Source organism: Lepidochelys kempii, chromosome 13 (assembly GCF_965140265.1).
Source record: "Lepidochelys kempii isolate rLepKem1 chromosome 13, rLepKem1.hap2, whole genome shotgun sequence".
Classification (NCBI taxonomy): domain Eukaryota; kingdom Metazoa; phylum Chordata; order Testudines; family Cheloniidae; genus Lepidochelys; species Lepidochelys kempii.
In genome coordinates, this window is record NC_133268.1 from 32,198,897 (window position 1) to 32,217,050 (window position 18,154).

General features: G+C 59.2%; 1 protein-coding gene across 16 annotated transcripts; it reads left to right on the forward strand.

Moving 5' to 3' along the window:
- The first annotated feature begins 2,407 nt into the window (after positions 1 to 2,407).
- On the forward strand, positions 2,408 to 16,963 carry LOC140897415 (uncharacterized). Of its 16 annotated transcripts, none has more exons than XM_073310090.1 (8): positions 2,408 to 2,475; positions 2,986 to 3,997; positions 4,834 to 5,035; positions 5,885 to 6,125; positions 9,996 to 10,156; positions 11,790 to 11,865; positions 12,165 to 12,257; positions 12,949 to 16,963. In XM_073310090.1, exons 5-8 carry the CDS (start codon positions 10,133 to 10,135, stop codon positions 16,659 to 16,661), a joined length of 3,906 nt encoding a protein of 1,301 aa, XP_073166191.1. In that variant the 5' UTR covers positions 2,408 to 2,475; positions 2,986 to 3,997; positions 4,834 to 5,035; positions 5,885 to 6,125; positions 9,996 to 10,132; the 3' UTR covers positions 16,662 to 16,963. The 16 variants fall into 16 exon arrangements, 14 of the variants coding, with proteins under 14 accessions (XP_073166191.1, XP_073166197.1, XP_073166188.1 ...); XM_073310087.1 differs by lacking the exon at positions 2,408 to 2,475 and adding an exon at positions 4,613 to 4,648 and having other exon boundaries at positions 2,487 to 3,997; XM_073310091.1 differs by lacking the exon at positions 2,408 to 2,475 and adding an exon at positions 4,613 to 4,648 and having other exon boundaries at positions 2,487 to 3,997; positions 4,909 to 5,035.
- The last annotated feature ends 1,191 nt before the right edge of the window (positions 16,964 to 18,154 follow it).

The following is an 18,154-nucleotide window of genomic DNA, read 5'->3' on the forward strand; positions in this document are numbered from 1 at the left end:
CCAGCCATGTCAGTCATTCACACACTCCCCAACCATGTCACCCTCCCAGCCCCATCAGCCATCCACAACCCTAACCACATCACTCCCCTCTCTACACCCAGCTCCCAGCCACATCACCTCCCATCACACTGCCAGCCACATCACACCCACACACGCCCCCAGCCACGTCACCTCCCAACCACGTCAGTCATCCACACACCCCCAGCCATGTCAGTCATCCACACACTCCCCAGCCACATGAGTCATCCCCACACCCCAGCCATATCACCCTCCCAGCCACATCACTCCTCTCCCCACTCCCAGCCCCCAGCCACGTCACCTCCAACACACTGCCAGCCACGTCACAGCCACACATTCCCCCACACCCCCCAGCCATGTCACCCCCAGCCACGTCAGTCATCCACACACCTCCAGCCATGCCACCTCCCAGCAATGTCAGCCATCAACAGACACCCCAGCCATACCACCCTTCCAGCCACATCAGTTGTCCACCACACCAGTCATATCACCCCTCAGCCCTGTCACCTCCCAACCATGTCAGTCATCCACACACACTCCAGCCACGTCACCCTCCCAGCCGTGTCAGTCATCCACCACCCCAGCAACATCACTCCACTTCCAGCCCCCAGCCCCGTCACCTCCCAACCACATCACCCTTCCAGCCACATCAGTTGTCCACACACTCCCAGGGGTGTCACCCCACCACACCCCTAGCCATGTCACCCAGCAGCATCACCCCCCCCCCAACACACTGCCAGCCACATCACCGCTCCAGCCACATCACTCCCAAGATCCCTTAGCCACGTTACACCCCCCAGTCACATTACCCCCACCAAAACTCCCCAGTCACATCCCAGGGGTGTCACCTCCCCCCACATGACCAGACAGCCCCCCCAAGACCTCAGGTGCTTCGCCCACAGTCCCAGACACATCAGCCCACATACCCCTCCAGCCCTTCATTGAACTCCCCAGCAGCTGCTGACCCTGCCTGGGAGCCTGGCCCTGGAAGCCAATGCCCTGGCCACCTGGGCAGCTCCCCAAGAGCCAACCTCGCCTCAGGGACCCCAGCTCTGCCCTGCCCCAGTGCATTCTGGGAATAAGCCCAGCTGGGCCAGGGCAGAGCATGGGGTAGAATGGAGGGGGTGTATTGGGCAAATCTCCTGGGGCTGGAGAGAGGGCGGGTAAGTCTCCTCCAGTCCCCAGCACATGGTGCTCTGGCACAGCACTGCTGATCTGTGGGGCAGAAGGGGGGACCTGGACTGGATGCACCTGTGGATTTGATCTGGGGGGGCAAGGGAGGGATACTGGGCTGGACGGGCCTGGGGGGGCGCAGCTCTGCTCTGGTAGGACCCACCCTCCTCCTATGGATTCGCAGACAGTGCTGCAGCCATCCAGCCGCTACACTGGATTCCTACCCCAGCGTCTCTGGGAAAGAGCAGTCGCCCCCTTGGGAAATTCTGCTGCCTCCAGCCCCAACCCCTCGGAGCTGGAGCAGGAGTTGATGCTTCCCAGACGTCTCTTGGGAAATCAAGCCCATCCCACCAGCACCCAGCCTGCCCCATCGCCCCCGTGATGCCCCATCATGGGCTGTCCTGTCCTACCCTGCACTGTGGCTCCGTGGTCCCTGCCCCAGCTGCTCTCTGGCTACACAGCTGTGACCCGAGCCTTGGGGGGGAGCCCCCTGCCATCCAGGCATGGCCCCACACTACAGGCTCTATGTGGGATGGGGCAAGCTCCCCAGCACCCTGTGGCAAGCTGCAGGGAAGTGACATAGCCCTGAGCTGGGATGCTGCAAAGGGCCCATTCCTGGTTGCTTTGGAGAGTGTGGGGAGAGCCTCGCCCAGTCCAGCCAGGGTTGCTGGCCACCCATCAGGACCCCTGGCTTCTGTCCCTGGCTCTGGAGGGGAGTGAGGGCTAGTGGCTAGAACAGGAGCTGGCTTGCTGCTGGTCAGAGCTAGGATGGAGGGGGGACACTCAGGACTCTGGGGTATAACATCCTGTCCCTGCCACAGACATCCTGTGTGACCTTGGGGAGTCACTTCAGGTCGCCCCGTGCCTCAGTTTCCCCATGTGTGAAATGGCTATAATAAGCTGTTCTTCCAGCCAGCAGAGCAATTCACAGCTCTGGCAGATGGATCCAATGGGATTACTCCCGATTGACACCAGTGTAATAGAATCATAGAATCTCAGGGTTGGAAGGGACCTCAGGAGGCCATTTAGTCCAACCCCCTGCTCAAAGCAGGGCCAACCCCAACAGGTCTTTGGGGCAGGGGGCAGTAACAGCCCCCAGCAGCCTCACTCTTCGGGGGCCCCTGTGGGGCAGCCCTGGGCAGGGCCCAGCCGGGAGCAGGCGCCGCCAGAGGGGGCTGGCTCCGGAGCGCAGGCGGCGGCGCTCGCTGCCCCACGTCCCGCTCCGCCCAGCGCGCACCGAGCCGGCTGCGCCCGGGGCCCCACGGGGCCAGCCCAGGGGCCCCGGTAACTGGGGGAGCCGCGGGGGGCGGCACCCGGGATCGGGCAGGGGATCGGGGCCGGGGCCCCTGTGCCTGGGGAAGGGCAGGTAGTGTCCCGGCGCTGCACGACACAGCCCCAGCAGTAGGGGACTGCCCGGACCAGACACCCCTGGCAGCCCAACCCCTGACAGGGCTCAGCCCCCTGCTAGAGCCACCCACTCCCCCTCTGCCACTGGGGAGGGGCTCAGAGATGTAGCTGGTAACAGCCCCCCGTTGGCCCCAGGGCTTTCCATGGGGTCCCCCTCCCAGAATGCTCCTGGCCCCTGCACCCCGAGCAGCCTCCGCCCCATGGGCTGTTCTGGCTGGGAGAGTTATCTGAGCACCGCCCGCTGCCCTGCCCCCCCAAGCGCTGGGATGCCCAAATCCCAGACATAGCGCACAGCCCCCCACCCCCTACAAGGTCTGGCTTTCCCCGAGGCCCTGGTACGGGCATGGAAGGGTCTCAGGCGTGACCTGGCCTGTCTCCTTCCCTCAGACAGGCTCTCCCCGTCCCAGGTGGCCCTGACTTTCCAGAGAGAGTGCAGGGAGGTGGTCACAGAGCTGTGAGGAAGGGGAGATGCCATGTGGCGACTGTCCAGGTGAGGAAGGGGTTAACCTGCCCTGGTGCGGTTGGTTGGCGCAGGGGTGCCGCCATGTGGAATGGCCCTGGTGCTGCCATGAGCAGTATGGGGCCTATGAAGTGGCACCCTGTGGAGCCCCCCATGCCTGGCCCTCTCTGGGGCCAGGTAGGAGGTGGTCACAGCTGCTCTCCCCTTGGGAAAAGTTTGGGGGGGTCAGCCCCTGGTTCCCAGCCCCATAAACAGTGATTGGTTAGTGACCCCCCGCCCACCATCACGGGGCGTCCCTTTGCCTCAGTGCCGGGGTGGCTCGGGGGGCTGTCTATTGGGCAGCAGTGATGGGAAAGGATCTAGGGGGCACAGCGGACAAGCAGCTGGACACAAGCTACCAGTGCAGTGCCATGGCACGAGGGGTCGTGCAATCCTTGGATGTGGAACATACACGGCTGTACTGAGCTGGGAAGGAATTTCACCTCCAGGGGTGGCACTGGGAGGCTGGAAACCTGTGCCTAATTCTGGTGTACACATTCTAACAGGGGGGTGATACATTGGAGAGGATGCAGGGAAGAGACCTGCAGAGTTTGAGGGCTGGAGAAAATGCCCTTGAGTGACCAACATAAAGAGCTAGATCCGTCTGGTTTACCAAAAAGCAGACTCAATGTCTTAGCCAATAATCACATGACTCCAGGAACTGGGAATTCGAGGAAAACACCAGATAGAGGTTGAAAACATGAGAGCCTCATCACTTTCATTTGTCCACGAGAAAGTGAAGTGGGTGTGCGATCGTGATCTCTAAGTACCAATCTGGGGTCGAAAGCCTGAGTAGAGGGCTTTTCAACCCAGCAGGGGAAGTCAGAGCAGGATCCAGTGGCCAGATGCTGAAGCTGGAAAAATTCAGATGAGAGAGAAGGTGGAAATTTTTCACTGAGGGTGAGTAACCATTGCAACAATTTACCAAGGGCTGCGGTGCATTCTCCAGCACTTGAAGCGTTTGCATGAAGATGGCTGCCTTTCTAAGGGATCTGCTCTAGTCTGGACATGGTGAAGGAATCAGTGGGTGATTCTCCGGCCTGTGCTGTGCAGGGTCAGAATGGCCCTTTGGCCTTAATATCTGTTGGGCTAAGACAACATGGGAAATGGGGTGTTTGGTGGAAAATACCTTGTTTTTAAAGACCTTAGACAGTTTAAAATGGAAGGGTCGTTAGACTATTGTGGAAAATCCAGTGTCATCCTCTTTTGGGAGTAAGAAATGGGAGGTTGAAGATGTCCTTCACTTACTTTGTAGTTTTCCAGTTTCTTAGTGATTGTATAAAATGGGGACAGAGACCTTTAGCTGACATTAAATGACATTTTGTTCTGTGTGAATTAGTCTTAGGACGGGCTAGGTACCACCTCTGAGTTAATAAAGTACTTTATAAAAACGTAGAGCGCAGGCCATAGAATTATTATGTTATAATGGTTCAAAAAAGAAACTTTTACAAAGGTGACAAAATAAACCACTTACTCACCTTATATGTTTTTTTGCCATTTGCTGAATCTACGGAGAACTCTGCCAGGACACTGAAATGCCAACATAAAGCAGTAGGTCAATGCCTAAGTTTTTTATGAGGATTTGTATATATGGTTTTCGCTGCTTAGTTACGACACCATTTAGTAAATGTTTCTAAGGAATAAAAAGCTTTGCAAAAACCCCCTTGCTTTTCTTACCTAGTTTATTTCTGCTGCTAAACAAAAGTATCGTTTCCTTCCTTTTTCACACTTTTTAGTTAAAACATCGTAACGATGGCTGCATTGGAAATAGATACAGAGAACTCTCTTATGCTGGTCTCTATCTTCTGTAGCATACTAACTGGTCGAGATGGTAGACTTCATAGAATCTTTGTCCAATCTGCTGTCAAGCACATCCTCACAGCCGCTGACGTTCAGATTGCTGCAGCTGGAGGAGTTCCATGGATGGGTGAACTCTAGGTGTGCATTTATCTCGGGGGGATTCTCTTCAGAGCAGTGTGGCCGAGTGGATAGAGCAATGGACTGGGACTGTTGAGACCTGGGTTGTCTTCCTGGCTCTGCCCCTCCTGCTTGGGTTTGCTTGGGCAACTAATTTTCCCCTTTTTGTGCCTCAGTTTCCCCATTCATTAAATGGGAATCATGCTCTGAAGTGCTTTGAGATCTACTGATGAATAGTACCAGGGATTAAAGTGCAGGGCTCCCTTCAGCTCCCAATGGCCCAGAATATTCAAAGCCCTCCTCCTCTGTTGTGGATGATTCAGTTTTTCTCTAAAGTCAGACATTCAGCAGCCGTTCTCCGTTTCCGCTGCTGACACCATTTGCTGGCACAACTTGCTGCTGCCCTACCATGAGCCATGCCAATGCTGGGAAGGGCAGAAGTTGGGGTTTGTGTCTCTGCGAAACGCAGCAACATCTGCCTTCCTGGGTCCCTTCGCTAGGCTGTGTGCCGGGGCGGGATGTCATTTATGCTACTGACACAATTTACGTGTGGTACTACATAATGCTAATGGGAAGACTCTTCTCCTTCGTGCACCTGGGACAGGGGCAATATGTTCTGGTGGTCGGGGGGGCCACACGACAGCCAGGTCCCAGTAGCTCAGCCCCTTCTGTGTATTACTGTAGTGTGGAAGGACCCCAGTCGTGGTAGGTGCTGCACAGAGAACGAGCTCTGCCCCTGCCCCCAGAAGCTCACAGTCCAAGTGCAAGGCACAGGCCAAGAGATGGATACTGAGCAATGTGGGAGGACAAGGAGGTCAGCAGGATGTGCACTAGGCTCAGCTCACCAGGGGCCTGTCTGGTTTTTTGTAGGGCTCACAGCCCAGGAGAGTTCCGTGGAGGGATGTGAAGGTAGCTAACGAGGCTGCTGAAGGCTCCAGTTCCTGCAGGACTTGTGGTTGCACCCCTGCTGCTCTCCTGACGCCCCGCGAACCTGACAGCACCTCAGCTGTATCTTCCCGACATCCTCTGGGGCGCAGGGTGATGCAGAGAAATTGGTGTGGCCTGGTGGCCAGCGCACAGGCTGGCCCTTAGGCTCTGTTCCCAGCTGTGGGTAAGTTCCGTCACATTCTTCTCTGGGCCTGAGTTTCCCTATCTGTAAAATGGGGATAATGCTGCACCGTTCTTTGGGACTGATGGATGGTAAGGGCTGGGTCTTGTTAGTTAGGTCTGCTCTAACTGAAATGATACACTGGCATAGCTTGGTCGGTCAGGGGTGTGAAAAAACACCCCAACTTCCCTTTGCTGACAGCCCCCCCAGTGCAGACACAGCTCTGCCAGTGGAAGGTGGCTAGTGGTGTTCAGGGAGGGAATGTTCCTACACTGCAGAAAAACTCCTGTAGGTGAAGGCTGCGTCTACCCTATGGGGCTGCGCTGTTTAGTTTCCATAGTGTAGACGTGCCCGTACCTTCTCGGCCACGTCTTTATCTTCCCTCAGGCCCTGCCAAGTTCCTTGCAGGCTTCAAGGTCAGCTCCCAGACTGCTGCGCTGGGCATCACAAAATGCGGAAGAGATGGCCAGCCCTCTGTGGAGATAGAGGCGGTTAGGGACTATTTAGAAAAGCTGGACGTGCACAAGTCCATGGGGCCGGACGAGTTGCATCCGAGAGTGCTGAAGGAATTGGCGGCTGTGATTGCAGAGCCACTGGCCATTATCTTTGAAAACTCGTGGCGAACCGGGGAAGTCCCGGATGACTGGAAAAAGGCTAATGTAGTGCCAATCTTTAAAAAAGGGAAGAAGGAAGATCCTGGGAACTACAGGCCAGTCAGCCTCACCTCAGTCCCTGGAAAAATCATGGAGCAGGTCCTCAAAGAATCAATCCTGAAGCACTTGCATGAGAGGAAAGTGATCAGGAACAGCCAGCATGGATTCACCAAGGGAAGGTCATGCCTGACTAATCTAATCGCCTTTTATGATGAGATTACTGGTTCTGTGGATGAAGGGAAAGCAGTGGATGTATTGTTTCTTGACTTTAGCAAAGCTTTTGACACGGTCTCCCATAGTATTCTTGTCAGCAAGTTAAGGAAATATGGGCTGGATGAATGCACTATAAGGTGGGTAGAAAGCTGGCTAAATTGTCGGGCTCAATGGGTAGTGATCAATGGCTCCATGTCTAGTTGGCAGCCGGTATCAAGTGGAGTGCCCCAAGGGTCGGTCCTGGGGCCGGTTTTATTCAATATCTTCATAAATGATCTGGAGGATGGTGTGGATTGCACTCTCAGCAAATTTGCGGATGATACTAAACTGGGAGGAGTGGTAGATACGCTGGAGGGGAGGGATAGGATACAGAAGGACCTAGACCAATTGGAAGATTGGGCCAAAAGGAATCTGATGAGGTTCAATAAGGATAAGTGCAGGGTCCTGCACTTAGGACGGAAGAACCCAATGCACAGCTACAGACTAGGGACCGAATGGCTAGGCAGCAGTTCTGCAGAAAAGGACCTAGGGGTGACAGTGGACGAGAAGCTGGATATGAGTCAGCAGTGTGCCCTTGTTGCCAAGAAGGCCAATGGCATTTTGGGATGTATAAGTAGGGGCATAGCGAGCAGATCGAGGGACGTGATCGTTCCCCTCTATTCGACATTGGTGAGGCCTCATCTGGAGTACTGTGTCCAGTTTTGGGCCCCACACTTCAAGAAGGATGTGGATAAATTGGAGAGAGTCCAGCGAAGGGCAACAAAAATGATTAGGGGACTGGAACACATGAGTTATGAGGAGAGGCTGAGGGAGCTGGGATTGTTTAGCCTGCAGAAGAGAAGAATGAGGGGGGATTTGATAGCTGCTTTCAACTACCTGAAAGGGGGTTCCAAAGAGGATGGCTCTAGACTGTTCTCAATGGTAGCAGATGACAGAACGAGGAGTAATGGTCTCAAGTTGCAGTGGGGGAGGTTTAGATTGGATATTAGGAAAAACTTTTTCACTAAGAGGGTGGTGAAACACTGGAATGCGTTACCTAGGGAGGTGGTAGAATCTCCTTCCTTAGAGGTTTTTAAGGTCAGGCTTGACAAAGCCCTGGCTGGGATGATTTAACTGGGAATTGGTCCTGCTTTGAGCAGGGGGTTGGACTAGATGACCTTCTGGGGTCCCTTCCAACCCTGATATTCTATGATTCCTGCTCCTGAGAGAATTTCTTGTTTGGTTTGCTAGCCTTGCCTGTTTGCTCTTCAAAGTCCCTCCAGCCCTTCCGATTCGTTGTCACTTGTGGGAATGGCAGACACTCTTTTCCTGGATTTCCATTCCTGAAGGATCTCGTCTGGCTCGCTTCACTTCCGGCCACGCAACCGTCACAGACTGTCCTGCCAGCATCACTACCGCTGGGGTTTCACGGTGCAATGGGTGGTGTGGATGCTCTGACTTGGGTTCAAATCCGCCTCATTTTGGTTTTGCTTAAAACCAGGTCTACACTTGGGAGTGTTAATTCATTTGTAGATTTTAAGGCCCTGTGATCATCTTGTCTGACCTCCTGTAGAACCCAGGCCAGAGAACATCCCTGAATCAATTCCTATTTGAACTCGAGCAGCTCTTTTAGAAAAACATCCTATCTTGATTTTAAAATTGCCAGGGATGGAGAATCCGCCACAAGCCCTGGGAGGTTGTTGCAATGGTTAATTATCCTCTCCATTAAAGATGTGCAGCACTCTGCCTTTGTCTGGCCTCAACTTCCAGCCACTGGCTCTTGTTAGATGTTTGTCTGCTAGACTGAAGAGCCGTCTGCTGTCACATTCCTGGTTCCTCTGTAGGTATTTATAGACCGGGATCAAGTCACCCCTTAACCGTGGCCATACGAAGAAAAAACCCCAGCTATTCCAGTGTGAAAATGTTTTTGCTGATATAACTTATATTGGCTCAGGGTGTGAAATGAGCGATACCAGCAAAGAGTGCTTTTGCCACTTGAACCGCTTTGCTAGTAGAGAAATGTCATACAACATCACCCCCAAACAGCCGTTGCTATTGGGGTAGCTGTGAGGCGTAGCCCTGCCCCACCTCAAGAAGGAACAGATTTAAGCTGCACTTTCATTATGTGAAATTGGATCATCCACACGGGGTGGGAGTAGGGGATGTGGTTTCTGCGACAGCAGGGCCTGGACTTCATGCCCCAGAGGTCCCTGCCAATCTTGTGTCCTGTGGATTTGCCATCAGACCTCTCCTTCAAGCTCTCCTTTGCTGTGAGGCCTTCAATAAACATTTTTATCATCTGTTAAACTTTTCCCGTCTTTTTCTTGTACCAAACCAAACCCATTCCAGGTGTCAACACGTAGAACATGCCAAGGACAAAAAAAACTCTATGCCAGAAAAAAGAAGAGACCCCGGACCAGATCTGTAAAGGTATTTAAAAATCCCCAGGTGCCTTCGGTGCCTAAATACCTTTACGAATCTGGCCTCCAGCTATTGACACTATACTTGGATTCCCATGACAATATTCCCAGCCCTGTATTCAAGTATAGAAAAAAGAGGAACTCCAAGTCAAATGGGAAAAGGGTGGGGAAGAGACAGGGAGGGGTGTGGATTGATCACCTGCCTTTCATACATGCAGCCTGCCGGGATCTTTAGTCCACTAGTTCTAGGAAACTGGCAGAAAAAGCCTACAATAAACTCAACAAGGGTTCAGCGGCTGGTGTGCCGAGGTGGCTGCCCATCGTCACATCGTCTCCTTGTGCTCCCCCATCAGCCTGGCTGGTCCATCAGGGATGGGTGTTTTGTCCTGCGCTTGTACAGTGCCTAGCACTGGGGGGAGGGGGCCCTTAGTCTCCTCCTACATGGGCTGCAGCGTTCCCATATGTGCAAGGCAGGGGTCTGGATTCTGTTCCCAACAGGGCGCGGCCTGTGAATTCCATGTCCAGCTCTCTGCTTCACTCCGGGGCATGCACCTCACCTAGCTGCCTTCCATTCGGCGTCCTGGGAGCATGATTTCCTTCCTTTTCAGTGCAGGGCCTCTGCGAATCCCCGGGGGATCTGAGTAATAATAGGCTGTTGGGGGAGACTCCAGAGCTTTAGGAGTGAATCCAGAGTGGCTCGTGGGGCAGCAGGGACCATCTGGTCTGTGTCTGTGCAGTGCCTGGCATGGGCGGCCGCTGGTCTGCCAGGGTGAGTGTTGGACAGGTCAGGGCTGCTTCTTGGCGCTGTGGGGAATGGAGGGAGGTGGGGGTGCAGGAGGGCCAGGGCGAATGGGGGGCAGGTGGAGGGGTGCGGGGGGGAGGTGGGGGTGCAGGAGGGCCGGGGCGAACGGGGGGCAGGTGGAGGGGTGCGGGGGGGGAGGTGGGGGTGCAGGAGGGCCGGGGCGAACGGGGGGCAGGTGGAGGGGTGCGGGGGGGATGTGGGGGTGCAGGAGGGCTGGGGTGAACGGGGGGCAGGTGGAGGGGTGCGGGGGGACGTGGGGGTGCAGGAGGGCCGGGGCGAATGGGGGGCAGGTGGAGGGGTGCGGGGGGGATGTGGGGGTGCAGGAGGGCCGGGGCGAACGGGGGGCAGGTGGAGGGGTGCAGGGGGGACCTGGGGGTGCAGGAGGGCCGGGGCGAATGGGGGGCAGGTGGAGGGGTACGTGGGGGTGCAGGAGGGCCGGGGTGAAGGGGATGCTGGGGGTGAGGGGGCTGTGGGGAAATGGGCATAGCAGGGCGGGGGCTGCATTTACGGGCAGGGGCCGGGCTCCCCTGCAGGCCCCGGGGCCGGACCAGCTCTGGGCCCGCCCCGGGGGAGGGTCCCGTGGGGCCGGCTATGGGGCACAGGGCGGAGTCCCCGGGGCTGGCGGCGGGAGGGTCCCGTGGGGCCGGGGGGGTGAAGCTCCAGGTGGACCCCGCCCCGGACGGCGCTGGGGCTGCCCGGGGGTCGCTGAGCCCGGGCCCGCCGCGGAGCCTCCCGCTCACCCGGTAATTGCACCCGGCGGCGGAGCAGCGGGGGCTGGGCGCAGCGTGGGGGGCTGGGCCGGGGACCTGGGAGCCATTCGGGGGGCTGCGCAGGCTGGGTAAAGCGTGGGGGGGCCCTGGGTGCAGTCGGGGGGGACTGGGTACAATGTTGGGGGGGGCTGAGCAGGATAGATTGGGTGCAGCGGTGGGGGGGGCTGGGTGCAGAATGGGGGGATGGGCAGGCTGGGTGCAGCGGGGGGGCCTCGGTATCTGGGGGCTAGGTGTAGTGGGGGGGCTGGGCAGGGCAGGGCAGGCTGGGTGCAGTGTGCGGGGACTGGGGGCTAGGTGTAGTGGGGGGGCTCGGCAGGCCGGGTGCAGCATGGGGGGGCTGGGTTCAGTGTGGGGGCTGGGTGCAGGGTGTGGATAGCTGGATGTTTGGGGCAGGTGCGAGGCTGGGCACAGCCTGGGAGGGGGCTGGGTTTTTGGGGCAGAGGGGCTGGGCAGTCTGGGTGAGGGGTGGGGGGTTGCTGAGTGTGTGGGGTGGTGTTAGGGTTGGGTGGGTGCTGGAATATCAGAATGTTGGGGGGGCTGGCTGCAGGAGTCTCTCTGGGGCTGGCTGGAGGTGGGGGGCTGTGTTTTCGGGGCTGGGGCCTGGCTGGTGGGTTTCTCAGGGCCCCGTTGGGGGGCACCTCGGGCTCCGTCGCTGGGGGCGCTGGCTGCTCCAGTTCTTTCCCTGCCATGTCTATTGGCTGGAGAGTGACCAAATGTTTCCCCAGTGACACAGATACCAGGTCCAGGGGCAGGGAATGGGGAGAAGCACACCCCCCCACCCCCCACCCCCGCCCGCACTCCCCCACTGACTGCCTTTCTCACCCTGGCAGGCTGCAGAGCCACGTCCGGGTTCACTCATGGCTGCGGCAGAGCCCGCTCCGGGAAGGGACTCTCAGCGAGCTGCAGGTGAGTCTGCCCCAGGGGAGGGGGTGATGGTACGGGAATCCTGCCTAGTGGGGTGTGAGCCGCATGGGATGGATCAGGGGAGGGGGAATCCCTTGGGATTCTCAGTAGGGGGCACCCAGCGCAGCCCCCTCAATGAGGGGCTATTGGAATTGGCCTCCCGAGGGCTTCCCGTGGTGCAGCGGGAACCTCCAGGCAATGACAGTCACCCTGGGACTCCCCCAGATACAGGGTGGTGCCACCCTCCCGTTTCCAGGGCTCTCCAGGAGGTCTCCCTGACCTCATCTCTTTGCTTCCTCCAGAAGGATGCTCTGTCCCCCTGCCAGACCCGGCGTCCTGGGTGGAAGGGGAGAATGTGTGGGTGCTGGAGCTGCAGCCCTACAGCGATCCCAGTGGTGAGTGAGCCCTCTGTACTTGGCACTGGGGTAACTGCTGCTGGGTCCAGTTCTGGGGCCCACAGTTGAGGAAGGAGGTTGATGAGTTGGAGAGGGGTCGGAGAAGAGCCACGAGACTGAGGAAAGGATAGAAAATCTGCCTTACAGCGATAGATCCCTGGAGCTCGATCTCTGTAGCTTAACAAAGAGAAGATTCAGGGATGACTTGACCACAGTCTGTACGCACCTACACAGGGGGAACAAATATTTGATAATGGGCTCTGGGCCCAGGGGAGGGGGTGATGGTGCGGGAGCCCTGCCTAGTGGGGTGTGAGCCGCATGGGATGGATCAGGGGAGGGGGAATCCCTTGGGATTCTAGCAGTTGAAGGTCTAACGCAAGCCAGTGGCTGGACACTGAAGCTAGGCATGTCCAGACTGGAAAGAAGGTGTGCCTTTTGACAGTGAGTAATTAACCATTGAAAGCATTTACCAGGAGTGGTGGTGTTCTCCATCACTAACAATTTTCCAGGCAAGATGGGATGGTTCTCTTAAAGGGCTGCTCTGGTTCAAATCGGGATTGATTCCGGGCAGGTCTCGGGCCTGGGCTACGCAGGAGGTCAGATTACATGATCGCGTGGGCCCTCCTGGCTGCACCCAGGTGGTTGCCCGGCTGAGGCTGGAACTCACCTCTGGTTGCGCTCTGTTTCCCAGCAGTTGATGAAGCGGTAAAGCTGGAGCCGCAGGGGCCCTTCCTGAGAAGCGCTGTGAGGGCTGGAAAGCAGGAGATGCCGAAGCCAGGCATAGCAGGGATGCTGGAGCCGGAGGGACCATTCCTGAGAAGCGCTGTGAGGGCTGGAAAGCAGGACATGGTGAAGCCAGGCGTAGGAGGGATGCTGGAGCCGGAGGGGCGCTTCCTGAGAAGCACGGTGAGGACTGTAAAGCAGGAGGTGCAGGAGCCAGGCGTAGCAGGGGTGCTGGAGCCAGAGGGGCCATTCTTGAGAAGCACAGTGAGGGCTGTAAAGCAGGAGACATTGGAGCCAGAGGGGCCGTTCCTGAGAAGCGCTGTGAGGGCTACAAAGCAGGAGATGCCGGAGCCAGGCGTAACAGGGATGTCGGAGTCGGAGAGGCCCTTCTTGAGAAGTGCTGTGAGGGCTGTAAAGCAGGAAATGCTGGAGCCAGGCATAGCAGGGATGCTGGAGCCAGAGGGGCCGTTCCAGAGAAGTGCTGGAGAGAACATTCCCTGGATCCCGGAGCAGGGCAGAGCTGGCGGAAGCCAGCACCGGGCAGTGAGGAGGAACCCTCCACGGAGGAGGCAGGGTAAGAACAGCCGCTATGACCCCCCGCCGGGGAGGCAAGGGGGCAGCCCCCTGCGGGACATCACTGTGCCCCAGAGCGCAGCTGCAGGGGGGCCGCCCCACACGTGTGCCACCTGCGGAAAGAGTTTCAGCCGCCGCTCCAAGCTGAGCTCCCACCAGAGGAACCACACTGGAGACAAACCCCACAGCTGTGGGGACTGTGGGAAGGGCTTCCTGTGGCGCTCAGACCTGCTCCGACACCAGCTCATGCACACGGGGGAGCGTCCCCACCACTGCCCCCAGTGTGGCCGCGGCTTCAGCCGGGCCTCACGGCTCCTGCAGCATCAGAGAGTCCATACGGAAGCCAGCCATGGAAGGGAGGGCAGCCCGGTGCCGAGTGCGCTGCAGGGAGTCCACGGGGAGCCTGGCCACGGAGTGGGGCTGAGTGAGGGGCTGGGAGTCCACACGGAGCCTGGCCACGGAGTGGGGCGGAGCCCGGGGCTGAGTGAGGGGCTGGGAGTCCACACAGAGCCTGACCACGGAGTGAGTGAGGGCCGGGAAGTCCACGGGGAGCCTGGCCACAGAGTGGGGCAGAGCCCGGGGCTGAGTGAAGGGCTGGGAGTCCACATGGAGCCTGACCACAGCATGGGGCGGAGCACGGGGCTGAGTGAGGGCCGGGGAGTTCATGTGGAGCCCAGCCATGGAGTGGTACGGAGCCTGGGGCTGAATGAGGGGCTGGGAGTCCATGCGGAGCCTGGCCATGGAGCAGAGAGGACCTGGGCTCTGACTACGCTGCAGAGAAGCCATGTGGAGCCTGCCCATGGAGGGGAGGGCAATGTGGCACAGAGCCCAACCTTGTTTGCACTGCAGGGAGTCCATGGAGAACCTTGCCACGGAGCAGGGTGGAGCCCGGTGCTCACTACACTGCAGGGTGTCCACGTGGAGCCTGGCCACAGAGTGGGGCGGAGCCCGGGGCTGAGTGAGGAGCTGGGAGTCCACACAGAGCCTGGCCATGGAGTGGGGCGGAACCCGGGGCTGAGTGAGGGGCTGGGAGTTCACGCAGAGCCTGGCCATGGACTGGGGCGGAGCCCGGGGCTGAATGAGGGGCTAGGAGTCCACATGGAGCCCGGCAATGGAGCAGAGAGGACCTGGGCTCTGACTACCCTGCAGGGAGTCCATACAGAGCCCTGCCATGGGGCGGGGTGGAGCCCAATGATGACTACACTGCAGAGAAGCCATGTGGAGCCTGCCCATGGAGGGGAGGGCAATGTGGCACAGAGCCCAACCTTGTTTGCACTGCAGGGAGTCCATGGAGAGCCCTGCCCCGGAGCGGGGTGGAGCCCGGTGCTCACTACACTGCAGGGCGTCCACGCAGAGCCAGGCCATGGAGCGAGGTGGAGCCCAGTGCTAACTACATTGCAGGGAGTCCACGTGGAACCCTGCCACGGAGCAGGGTGGAGCCCGGTGCTCACTACGCTGCAGGGCGTCCACGCAGAGCCAGGCCATGGACCGGGGTGGAGCCCGATGCTCACTACACTGCAGGGTGTCCATGCAGAGCCAGGCCACGGAGCAGGGTGGAGCCCGATGCTCACTACACTGCAGGGCGTCCATGCAGAGCCAGGCCACAGAGCAGGCTGGAGCCCTGTGCTCACTACGCTGCCGGGTGTCCACGGAGAGCCCTGCCATGGACAAGAATGGAGCCCAGCCCTGAGTGCATTGCAGGGCATCCACGGGGAGCCCAGCCACAGCCCAGAAGGGAACCCGGCGCTGATTGCCTTGCAGAGGGTCCACGCGGAGCCCTGGGACAGCGCAGAGGGTAATGTGGCACAATGCCCAACCTTGTTTGCACTGCAGAGAATTCAGGCAGAGCCCTGCTACAGCACTGAGGGACCCACGGCCCAGAGGCTGGAGCTGATTGTGCTGCAGAGAGTCCACGGAGAGTCCTGCCATGGAACAGAGGGGAGTTCAGGCCTGATTGCCCGGCAGGGAGTCCATGGGGAGCCCTGCCACGGCACGGAGCAGAGCCCGGCACTGAATGCAGTGCAGACAGTCCACGGGCAGCCCTGCCACGGCACCGAGCAGAGCCCGGCACTGAGTGCAGTGCAGACAGTCCACGGGCAGCCCTGCCACGGCACCGAGCAGAACCCGGCACTGAGTGCAGTGCAGACAGTCCACGGGCAGCCCTGCCACGGCACCGAGCAGAACCCGGCACTGAGTGCAGTGCAGACAGTCCACGGGAAGCCCTGCCACGGCACCGAGCAGAACCCGGCACTGAGTGCAGTGCAGACAGTCCACGGGCAGCCCTGCCACGGCACCGAGCAGAACCCGGCACTGAGTGCAGTGCAGACAGTCCACGGGCAGCCCTGCCACGGCACCGAGCAGAGCCCGGCACTGAGTGCAGTGCAGACAGTCCACGGGCAGCCCTGCCACGGCACCGAGCAGAGCCCGGCACTGAGTGCAGTGCAGACAGTCCACGGGCAGCCCTGCCACGGCACCGAGCAGAACCCGGCACTGAGTGCAGTGCAGACAGTCCACGGGCAGCCCTGCCACGGCACCGAGCAGAACCCGGCACTGAGTGCAGTGCAGACAGTCCACGGGCAGCCCTGCCACGGCACCGAGCAGAGCCCGGCACTGAGTGCAGTGCAGACAGTCCACGGGCAGCCCTGCCACGGCACCGAGCAGAACCCGGCACTGAGTGCAGTGCAGACAGTCCACGGGGAAACCTGCCACGGAGCAGAGAGTCCCGTGGCCCAGAGCCTGGCACTGGCTGCGCTGCAGTGTCTCCAGGCTGGAGAGGCTCAATGCGTCATGGGTGAGCGAGGGGGAGGCCTGGCTGAGACCCCCCCATCCCCCGCAGCCTTGGTGCAGGATAATCCCTTCCAATGTCCCGAATGCCGAAAGTGCTTCGGCCGCAGCTCGTACCTGGTGAAGCACCGCCGGATCCACGGGGCGGGGAAGCCCCACCAGTGCCCCCAGTGTGGCAAGTGCTTCAGCCAGCGCTCATACCTCTGCAAGCACCGCCGCATCCATGCCGCCGCGGCCGGCAAACCCCACGAGTGTGCGCTGTGTGGCAAGCGCTTCAGCCTTCGGTCCTACCTCTGCAAACACCGCCGCATCCACACGAGATAGACCCGCTCCCCGGGCCTGGGAGCCACAGCAGCCCTGCACGGGCCGTGCACGGCCCTGGAGCCAAGGGGACGCCGCCCCGGAGCCATGGTACAAGCCGCCCATGGAGCGTGCCGTCAGAGCCCACGGCATGGGAGCACTACCGGCTGAGCTGGCAGGCACGCGGTGCGAGAGGGAGCGCTGGGTGAGGCTGCGTCCTTATGGGAGTGGTTGGTGGGAACAGAGGGGAGAACTTTCTGTGCCATGTTCTGTAATGTTTTTGGTCAATAAATGGTTTTGAAGAGGGGGAAATGCTCCCTTGTAAACGCGTGTCTCCTCTCTGCAGCTGTTTGGGGGCAGACACAGGGCAAGGGCTGTGGCCCTGGGGTGAGAGCAGGACAGCCTAACCCACATATCCTGCGTGAGCCTCTCCAGCGGGGAGGCCAGTGTGCCCACGCAGCCATTCCCGTGGGGGGGACAATGCTGTCACGGGGCAGCCCATCACCCCTGCTGGAATGCAGCAGCTCACCCAAGGCTGGGATTCCCATGGGGCATCAGGTCCCCCTTTGGGAGCCCCAGCTTCCAGCAGGCCCTGCCACTCTGGTCCGCGGGCTACACCCAGGCTGGGGCAGCACATAGAGTGGTGAGTGTCTTTCCTCCCGTGGGAGGCCCTGGGGCCAGGCCCAAGGTTGGGTTCCCCACAGGAATGGCATGATGCTGCTGCTGCCCCAGCCAGGTGCTCAGTTAAATAGAATCATAGAATCCCAGGGGTGGAAGGGACCTCAGGAGGTCATCTAGTCCGACCCCCTGCTCAAAGCAGGACCAAGCCCCAATTTTTGCCCCAGATCCCTAAATGGCCCCCTCAAGGATTGAACTCACAACTCTGGGTTTAGCAGGCCCATGCTCAAACCACTGAGCTATCCCTGCTGCTTGCTGCCCTCACAGCTGTAGGGTGGAATTTGGGAGCTGAGGGCATCAGAAACGCTGAGCTAGCCCGGCAGCCTCTCTAGCCCACTGGCTTATGCTGGGCTCCGGGGCCCATTGGAGAGCGCCTGCTACAGCATAATGGCCTTGGCTGTTGGGGCCCCGGGGCCCGCTCGCTGTGGGGGCTCCCTCCCAGGCGTGTGCCCAGACCCTGCACCCAGTCCCCCGCTGGGTAGCAGCACCTCTGCCTGTGAGACAATTGCTCGTTCCCAAATTCTCTCTGGCCCTGGACTGGGCGTGCCGGTCACGTCCTGCTGTTATTAGAACAAACGTGGCTGGGGTGTTACTGGTTAAAACTTACCCAGAGAGGCAGTGGCCTTGAACCCATCAGAGGGGAGGGCCCGTCTGGGAAAGGGCCATTTCTCTGGGGTCTCTTTGGGGGCCCCAGAGCTGGGAGCACGGAGCCAATGGGGAAATAGACCTAGGGTTAGGACGAGGCAGAGTGAGTGCCACCTCTGGGAGGCAGGGAGGGGACCTCCCCAAGCAGAGAGGAAGGTGGGAGGCGGGGCGATGGGCATGCATGTACAATCCCC